At 33.9% G+C, this 10,101-nt stretch overlaps 2 protein-coding genes across 2 annotated transcripts; one reads left to right on the forward strand and one right to left on the reverse strand.

Annotated features, from left to right (window-relative positions):
* Positions 1-1,559: 1,559 nt before the first annotated feature.
* On the reverse strand, positions 1,560-5,107 carry LOC134263774 (large ribosomal subunit protein uL29-like). Its single transcript, XM_062746152.1, has 4 exons — positions 5,030-5,107; positions 4,536-4,610; positions 3,969-4,030; positions 1,560-1,809 (listed from the first exon to the last, which is right to left on the reverse strand). The coding sequence occupies exons 1-4, from the start codon at positions 5,030-5,032 to the stop codon at positions 1,578-1,580; spliced, it is 372 nt and encodes a 123-aa protein (XP_062602136.1). The 5' UTR covers positions 5,033-5,107; the 3' UTR covers positions 1,560-1,577.
* Positions 5,108-6,542: 1,435 nt separating this feature from the next.
* On the forward strand, positions 6,543-9,352 carry LOC134263772 (actin-related protein 2/3 complex subunit 5-C-like). The gene is made up of 4 exons (XM_062746150.1): positions 6,543-6,741; positions 7,938-8,008; positions 8,269-8,445; positions 8,860-9,352. Exons 1-4 carry the CDS (start codon positions 6,600-6,602, stop codon positions 8,920-8,922), a joined length of 453 nt encoding a protein of 150 aa, XP_062602134.1. The 5' UTR covers positions 6,543-6,599; the 3' UTR covers positions 8,923-9,352.
* The last annotated feature ends 749 nt before the right edge of the window (positions 9,353-10,101 follow it).

Here is a 10,101-nt window from a genome sequence, read left to right on the forward strand (position 1 = left end):
AAACATTCGCATCTTTCCGAGATGTACTTCAAGTCCATTAAGTCAAGGGTCATATCAAAAACGTGATTTAAATGCCCAAAATCACCATGAACGATGTTGCATAGTGGTTAACGCGTTAGTTTCAAAGCAGTACGATATTGATATGTTTGATTTTTATTGCTAGGGATTACCATCTAATATTTTTTATAAAAAAAAATTACGCGATTTATTTTCTCTCAGAAAAGGCTTTTTTTCTCATAATTTCATAAATTTCAATAAAGAGAAGATAATTTAAATACTCATTGATTTCTTAATAGCTGACGCTATAGGCATTCTGCCCGCCTTCTTTTCCATTATCTCCCGATCATGACAAGGAGCACACGGCGGGTGTATAGGCATCCATGGCACCTGATCCCACCTCTTATATTTTGGAGGTCTGTGTTTGCTCTGCTCTTCAACGGCAGCGGGGACCAGCAGGTGTGTAAATAATGGCTTAACAACACAGGCACTTGTTTCGGAAATAAATTTTTAACCCACAGTATAATAATAACACAAGGAATCTTTAGAACTCCGAATTATACTCAATAACCCTTTCCTCAGAAACGCAATCATTTACACTTTCGGGTGAAATGCACTGGCAAACTGTTTATTACCATTGTCTTCTACAATAATTTATCTACACAACCATATTTATATGGCATGCATGTCTTTGCTTTCTTCTATCTCCGTAAGCAACGTCAAAACTCGGCTCGTCGAATGGAAAGTTGAATTCAACCATGAAACGGTAGATGCTAATCTTGCAAAGAGCAAATTTACAAAAATGCGTGGGTTAAAAAAAATTCAATTCCAGATTTTAAATATTGCATTGAATAAATAAAAATCGATTTGGACTCATTTTCCATAAAAACACATTTTTTCGATGCAGTTTTAGAAACAGATTTTTAGCCAATCAGAAGCTGTGTGAGAGAAACAAAGATATGCATGCCATATATGGTTCTGAGAAGGCCTTCTAAGTTTACCCTACCAAACCAATCGAGCAGACAGAGTGAATATTCGAGAATAATAAAGGTTCCAATCGTTCCCGCCCAAATATGGATGAAATATTGGCAACTCGGTGCAAAACACCAATCATCAATCGCGTGGGCACTAGAGGACAGGCCTTCAGCTCAGAGGTGCAAATAAAGAATATAGAGAATAAACAAAATGAATCAATTCCCTTTAATACAATGCACTTCCAATTTCAAAAATTACCGTCTTTTAAGGATAAGGTCAATGACAATTTCTCAGGCACCATCGCATCAGGTCAAATACTGCCGCATTGATCAATTCTAATGACATTCTGAAGAGGGAAATCACAATAATTTCCTATTTTTCAAAGTGAGTTGACCACATTACAATTAAAATACATGCATTAAAAGAACAAAAAAGTATGAATATCAGTTAATACAACTATCAAAAAAAAGATACCTCCCCCCTCAAATGACTGCCACGGTAAAGTTTGAAATTTTTGACCTCAGAACCTATTAATTAATTTTCATGGCCTAAGTCTGTTTTTTAAAAAAAATAACAAACTACGAACAAACTCTACACCATATAATTTATTGTTTAACTGCGAATTTTCTCAAGGGGTAGAGTCTTTCTTTGCGCTGTTGTTTCCGTGACTTGATGGACTTTTCGTAGGGTGTCAGGGCCCTCCTCATGGCGCGGGTCTTCTTTTGACGGAGGTCTGTGGGCTTTAGACGCTTTGATCTGTAGTATTTCCTAAGGTTCTCCTTCTGGGTCTGGTGGATCACTGTCAACACACGGGCAATAGACTTCCTCACCACACGGCTGAAAATAAAATTACCAGACATAACTTAAGTTCTTCTTTTAAACAAGATGTCATCATATAAATAATATTAATGAGAATACTTTTTGTCATTACATCAGTCCTATCGATCCAATGGCAAAACTTCATAATTTTTCAGGCCAAAAAGTTTGCATCATCTGTAATGACTTGACATTAAATGGGAATCTGAATTTATTAAGCTAAACTTGATTGAACTAGTATTTTTGCTACAAAGCACTCAGCAGCAACAAAAATGACTGTATACTTGGGTACTTTTTCCATGACAGGAGAGAAAGATACCAAAGAAACTTACAACAGTTGTAAAGGTCAGCAATTTACAAATAAACACAAACACACTTTACTGTTATATTTATATGACATGTAAACAAAGGAAATGCACGATAACCAGTAGGAACATGGATCATCATTCCATGCTGATATCTGCAGCAATAAAGCAGGCTGGTGTAAAGAATGTGAAGGGTATACCCCATTGCTGATATCGTAGATAGTACAATCTAACATGGTGTATGCCCATGTTCAGTTTCAAACTTAAAGCTATAAGGCCATATAAAATTGAAATCTTGGTTCTCAGGCCCGCGCGCATCCGTTTTGAGGTAGCCGCATTGCCGATTTTATTGTATTTTTGATAAAATAAAAAGTTGGTGTTGCGGAGACCAATCCGGGAAAAAAAATTCCGACCTCATTTATTTCGTAGTTTAGTATTCAAATATCACTTCCGGTAGCCATTTACAATGAGATTTTGGCTACTTCGTTTGAAAATACATTCGAGGACATTACCTACGATGTTTACACGCTGTTAAGCAATGGATAAAGCAGAAATTTTGACCAGAAATGGAAAGTATATCTGTGATTAAAAAAATTATCTCTATGTTAAAGAAAATTCGGAAATTGAAATAAAAAAAATACCTCCCTCATCTACTTTATTGCCAATAAAATGAAAAATAAAATGCTGCCCTCCCGCATCTGTTTTGGAGAAAATTGGCCTGAGAACCAAGGAATTAAATTTAGATAGCCTAAAAGAGTTAAAAAACAATTTTATGAGATTGAGTGTAGATGTAGATATATGTTAGATACTTTTATTTTTTTTTTTTTTATATAACGAATTTTGAACTTGAATATCTTCACGTTTTTATAGTTATTAAATTGACTTAAATTTTTGATAGCTTTGAATCATAATTGATTTAAATTGTGCAACTTAGAGAAAAGTCATATCTTTTATATATGAAGTAATAAAAAAATTAGATTTTTTTTTATTTTGATTAATTGAACTTATCAAAAATATTTCATATGACTTAAAAGAGGAATCATCAAACAGCGGTTGGGGTGGCATTTTAAACCTTTTATTGGTGCATTTCATATTAACCTGGCTGTTTAAAAAGTTTTGAAAAAAAATGTTCTTTGCCAATTAAACCTCCTCCACTAGTTGGAGGATGTAATTAATTGAGAAAAGTTTCTCTTTGCATCGTATGTCACAGAGATGTGATGAATCACAGTCTGCCGGCTTAATTGATGCAGTATTTGATTGGTTGTTTTATATCCCATTAATGATAAAACCTCGTCTGTGTCCAAAAAAAGCTTGTGCCATAAATTGGACAATATTTATGGTCAAACACTAAAATATAAAACCATAACCATGATAATACTACAGTTTCTGCAGCTTAATTATTCTATGTACCTTCTAATGAACAGCAAGTAGGGCTGTCACGGGTACCCGAAATGACCCGGAACCGCGGAACAATTAATTCGGGTTTGGTAGGGTTCCGTTTTTCCGGAATTCGGTTCGGTTCCAATTTGTATAATAGAGTAGATTTTACTATAAAAAACGAGAGATTGGTTAGTACATTGTCATTATAAGGTGATTTAAATAATTTGGTACAATTGTTGTCTAGTCAGGAGGCTACTTTAAACTAGTTATAATGTTGCAATTTCTAAGATTAAATGAAAATATTCTTTTTATTGTTGAAAATAATACAAATCATGAGCTTTTCTTCCATTACCTACCCGACCCAAGAAACCCGAAACCGAACCTAAAAAAATCAGAACCGACCCGACCCGAAAAATTTTGGAACCGTGACAGCCCTAACAGCAAGGAACCAGAATGTTCAATCCACTATTCATACCTATCATCAGAATAACTTACATTTTAGACAGTTTGGATGCTGCACCACCAGTCACTTTAGCAACCCTCAATGAACCAAGTTCCTGAAAAACAATTCATACTTTCAAGACTGATAATTGGGACATATTTCTCACCACAGTTACATGTAAAATATGTTACAGACTAAAATGTAGCAAATCATAGCAGATCCCCTCTAAAACAATTTTTGAAGATTACATAAAGTTGCATTTATTATTAAAGAATTTAAACACATAAATTGAAATCATCTGACCCTCCTTTTTACTTGATACATTGCCAGGTTTTTTTTTGCCAAGTCATTACAGTGAAGAGAAGAAAACTTTATGGTGTTCACGAAAAAAATCGAGAATCAAAGTTCCGTCACTGAATGATGGCAGATAAAAATCAGTCACATGATTCTGTAACTTCAGTAAGATAGTAAATTGCAATGGATATTTAAATTTTCTATCACTTTTGCTGGTTGGACCAATGGTTTCTGGAAACTCCGCCGAAGGTTTGTCCAAAGAAACAGTTAATTTTTTACGTGTCGACAGCAAACTGTTAGCAATATTATCTTGTTTCCAAACTTACATTTTTCAGTTCATCCAACTGCTTTGTTAGTTCCTCCTTCTTCTTGCCACGGAGATCCTTTGCCTTAACTTTTGCCTGGAAACAATACGTCATTTATTAGTTCATTGTGTTTGTTGTAAGAGGCCTAAATTAGATCGAGGAAATTCGGTTTGCAGAATAAACGAAACTCGTTCGTTTGCAGAAAGTTCTTCATTTTAAATTACGATTCCGAGAAGTTATAAATCCATGAAACAAATATTAGTATTACAATCTTATTCATATATATTTTTAACTACAATTGCATCTTCAAACTCAAAAATTGCCACTATCTCTTTCTGATGGAGACACATCTAGCTTACATATAACGATCATACTAATATTATTAATCACAAAATGAAATCTGATATTTTAATTAAATATTTTATTATTGTTTTATCCAAATTTATCGACAAGGGTTCAGATTAATAAACTCTGGCTTAGATGATGATGGATTTGTACAGAGCGAAAATTTTTACCATGTTGACAAATATTATGGCGACGATAGAGGGCGCTTTTTATACCACATTCTCAAAACATCGACTGGAATTAAAGAACGAACCCGAACGAAATATCTAAATAAAACGGGGGGGGGGGGTTAACCCACCCCCAAATATGTTTATTTAAAAAAAAAAATAGAATGGGGGCATGTTAATCAGATAAAAAAAAAATTAGTAGAAATTTACACACCTTAAAAGAAAGAATCTTATTTCAGAAAATTCAATTATGTTACCTTTGAAAGAGAGAGATGAAGAGAGGGAATAATTAAGAGAGATTTGCTTCATTAATTATTCTTGTAGAACACAATACGTATGATATGTTTCAACTATTTTACAATATTTAATTAAAAAAAAAAGAATTACCATGCAATTAAATTTTATTTATAAGAGAAGTGTTTCTATTTTATAATAGCCTACCATATAGCTTGCATGATTTTAAAACACAAAATGTTTAGTTTTATTTCTTGGTTTGAATTTCGGAATGAAAACATGATCGATATCGTTGTATGCAAGAAAATTTTATAATTTGGCACAAAACGTGGTTAGTGGTTACTGTGTTAAAGTATATTCCATTTTTATTACATCGAAAATTGATCGGATCAGGAAATGAATATAAACTTTGAATAAAAAGAAAACTGTATAATTATAAATTTTCTTTCCTTTAAATTCCGTCGACAAAATATCATATGTTAAAAAATTAAGATTTAATGGCATTTTTTTTAAATATTTTTAAATAATAAAAAAAAAACAAGCGCGGATCTATAGAGGGTCCCCGGACCCCCCATCCCCACCCACGGGGTTTGCAGACTTAACCAATCAAATGTGACGTTGGAACTCCCTCCACCTATCAAGCCCCGGACTATAAAGCGCGGATCCGTTGATATAAAATCATAATTATATAGATATGAAATTTGGGAAGACAGGGCAGCGACAATACCCCCCCCCCACTACACACACACACACACACATACACACACGCGAAATGGGTTTGGGAAAGGAGTTTCCGTTGTTGTTGCTGTTATGTTTTTGCTAGTTTGTTTATATGTATTTTTGGTTTGTTAAGAAATTCCTGGGTTGGAGATTTTTTGACTGGGGTGGACCTTGTTAAAAAAATTCTGGATCCGCTCCTGCACAGGCACTTGTTTCAGAAATAATTTTTAACCCTATAACACAGTATAGTTTTTATAAATGCAATTTTTGTTTTAGTATGGTATATTGTTGATTAAAAAATTACCGAAACAAGCACCGTACCTGTGTTTTTTTAAGAAGAAAAACGATTGCCCTATTAAAAAAAATGTATGATACAGATTTTATGGATTGAAATTACAATTTTTACCATTCAAGTACATGACTTTTAAAACTTAATTAAAGATATATACATGTATTACATGCATCTCTCTGATCTACATTACATATTTTACAAAGTCAACAGCACTGAGGTCATATTTATGGAACGACTTACCTAACACAATACGTATATTTACGAACGTAGTAAGCCGGAAAGAAAAATAACTTCCGGGGTGTGTTGCAAAAGGGAAAACTAGTAACAATGTCAAAAAATACTGGTGCTAGCAAATTTAGAAAGGTCAATGTTGACGAGTATGATGAAGAAAACTTTCAAGATAACGAAGACACAGATGTTGGTGAAGTTGGTCCCAATGAAAACGAAGTTACCAACTATTTAAACCAATGTATCCTTTTTTTGACTGCTGTGCCTATTTTCTTCCGTGTGTCATAGCAGCAAGTTGTGTCATATTTTTATTGGAATAAAGTCAGAAACTTTAGAAAATGAAGTAGGTTTTTTGCAGAGAAGTACCAGTAGTCTAATCTCAGCGAGTCGTAGGGACTAAAAATTTTGGTCTGGTAGGATACCAGACCAAAATTTTTAGTCCGCACAACATTTTCGCTGAGATTACTAGTAGTCATACAAGCCTACATCTACATTTACAAGCAGGACAGTTAATATTGCTTTTGGTTTCTAGTGTAATGGTGTGGGCTGTGAATATTGGCCTGGGTAACTCAGTCAGTAGAGCACCTGACTTGTGATGCAGAGGTCCCGGTAGATAGAATGTTCTATCGTTAAAATAGTACAATCCCGGTCGTGTATTCACAATGTAGCAAAATAAACATACATTTTCAGTGCATTTTAGTTAATATTGCTTTTGGTTTCTAGTGTAATGGTGTGGGCTGTGAATATTGGCCTGGATAGGCAGTCAGTAGAGCACCTGACTAGTGATGCAGAGGTCCGGGGGTTCGATTCCTGGACAATCCCGGTCCAGCCATAAATTTTCTTCTTTCCTGTTACAGTAACAGATTTGGTGCCCTTGACCACCCCTGGAATTGCAGGTGAAAGTCCTGCCAGGGGCTAATAAGGACTTGTGTTGTATCTTCGAGGGCAAAAATTGTCTAAGGAGGGAGGAATGTAATGGGCTGTGGATATTGACCTGGATAACTCAGTCAGTAGAGCACCTGACTAGTGATGCAGCCACAGGGTTCCCGGGTTAAATTCCTGGTCCAGCTATTTTCTCCTTTCCTGTTACACTAGATACCATAAAAAAAAGTTTGATCAGCCTTTTTGATAAAACCAGTAACTGGTGGACTGTTATATTTGCCATCACATGGAATGCTGGTAGCAGAGAAATTCTAGGAAGGTTTTCCATCAAAATTTGCTTCATAAACCAATTTTATTTGTAATTTTCTGTTCCTAATCCCTACTGAGCTTGCATTGCTCTTTGTAAAGCTTGCTTCACAAACTACACTTCATGCTTCTTACTGTTAAAAGAAAGCTTATTGAGCATAAACTTGACAAAACAGTTGCATTTAATAATAATGTAATCATATTTTGAGATTCAATGTTTAAATCCTCTATTTCCTTAACACCTCTAAGCTAAAAATGTGGAAGCTCTGAAAGCTGTCTTACAGAATCCTCTACAGGGTAGTAAAGACAAAAGAATGAAGGTAAGGCTTAAAGATTTTCTTCCTCTTTTTATAGTGGTATGTAAGCTTATGAAGAGTCTTGCTTTTTAAGTAGATTAATTGTTATGATTTTATTAAGCACTTAGAGTTTATATTACAATGTAATGGCTAGATAATTTTTCATTATTATTAAGTATATAATACCATTTAAAACAATTTATCAAATCCATGTTTGTGATTCCAAACCAATTCCATATAAAGAGGTAATTGATTTGAAGAAATGATTTTTTTTTAATTTTAAGGACAAAGTAGTGCAGCTGGTGGTTCGAGTTTTGACTGCATTTAAAACAAGTGAAATTGAAAAGGGAGTTAATGCCCTTGACAGTAAATCATTGGACATTCTCATGAAATATATTTATAGAGGATTTGAATTTCCATCGGAAGGAAGCAGTGCAGCACTTCTGACATGGCATGAAAAGGTATTTGAAAGTTTTTTTGTATTTTTTAAATTATGAATTATTCAAAGGAGTCCCTTGAAGTGAGTACCTGATACATACTGCTGATGTTCGAATTAATTTTGGAGTTCGTGGATGCTCTCTCAGTTTATATAATGTCCGGATGGTGCATGATTTATTTCTTAAATATGCAATTCAGGAAACTGTAAATATCATGCAATAAATAGCACCAAAGTTATAGCTCTGTAGAAAAATTGACTTTAAATATTATGAAAATACAATGCTGTAATTAGGTTTGGTAAGATATGATATGATTTTTTTCCCTCCTTATGTGCTGCTTTATGCTTTGTATTAGATCTGTGTGGGGTTATAGTTAAAGGCCCAATTGCTTTGCTTTCAGTAAATTAATTCAGCTTAATAAAATTCTCTCCATTACAGGTGTATGCAATTGGAGGATCAGGCACGATCATCCGAGTTCTGACTGACAGGAAGAATGTATGATGTCATCATGATGTCATATGCCAGACTTTTTATACAATACCCAATCAGAGCTATATTAATACATAAAATTTTTTGGGAAGATATTTCAGCTGTACATTATTAAAATGAGATGGTTGGATTTATGAGAGAAAGAGGAAGAAACATAATTGTGATAAAGAACAAATCATGACATGTATAATTTTTGAAGAATTTGGGAAAGATTTATGATTATGTTGTTTATCATTCCTAAAGCTGTTACAATTCTTAAAATTGTATCACTTTTATTTACATCCATTCTTTCTTTTCTCTGGGACAGTGCTAATAATTGCTGTTTGTCTCATACAATGTATGTTCAATGTTTATGAAATATTCAACACATTTCAGAAAACAATCATCTGTCATTCTGTCTTCATATTTTGTTTTACTGAAAATAAATTACTTATTCAATTAATTTCATTTTCTGTGCAAAGTGCAACTTGACATAAAAGAGAACATGGGAAGAAATTCTGGGTTCAGTAGACATAAAATTAACAGGACAAAAAATATTATATGCTGGATTTATATTTGGTTCCAAACAAGTTAAGTTATAATACATGTGTATTTTTTTTTTTTTGAGACACCAACTGTTAAAGTAGAGATGAAAACTACAAAAGTGGCTTGTTTATGTAACAGGAGAGAAAAAACATGAAAATGACTGGTTCAGGATTCTAAACCAGACACCCTGAATCTCTAGTTTTGCTTTGGCTAACAACTGAGCATTCTTGTCATGGCAAAGGAACCCATTTGATCTCCATATTCCTCTCTACTTTAGGCCTTTGCCCGGGAAGTCACCAACCAAAGCTCTGCCCTCACACTCACAGGTCTTTCACCTATCATTTCTAGCCAACTGAAGGACATGGCATGACAATTGATAAAAGTACATTTTTTTGTAATTGGAAAGTAGAAAATGCAGTGGATCAGATTGGGATCCAAACCCAGGCACCTAAAAAATCTCCAGTCATGATTAACCAACCCATCTATCTGTCTGATCTGATGAAACATCCTACATGTAGCTTAAGTCATAATCTTTAAGTTTTACTAAAATGTAAAAATTACAAGCAAGCAGCCCAAAATAAAAAGGTTTTTCAAAGTTGCTTAACAAAAGAGTTGCTGTCTGAAAAAATTGAGATTAATTTAAATACTAATTAATATGCAATTAAT

This window comes from Saccostrea cucullata, unplaced genomic scaffold, assembly GCF_032062105.1.
Source record: "Saccostrea cucullata isolate Sc308-1 unplaced genomic scaffold, CSIRO_AGI_Scuc_v1 ctg2338, whole genome shotgun sequence".
Lineage (NCBI taxonomy): Eukaryota > Metazoa > Mollusca > Bivalvia > Ostreida > Ostreidae > Saccostrea > Saccostrea cuccullata.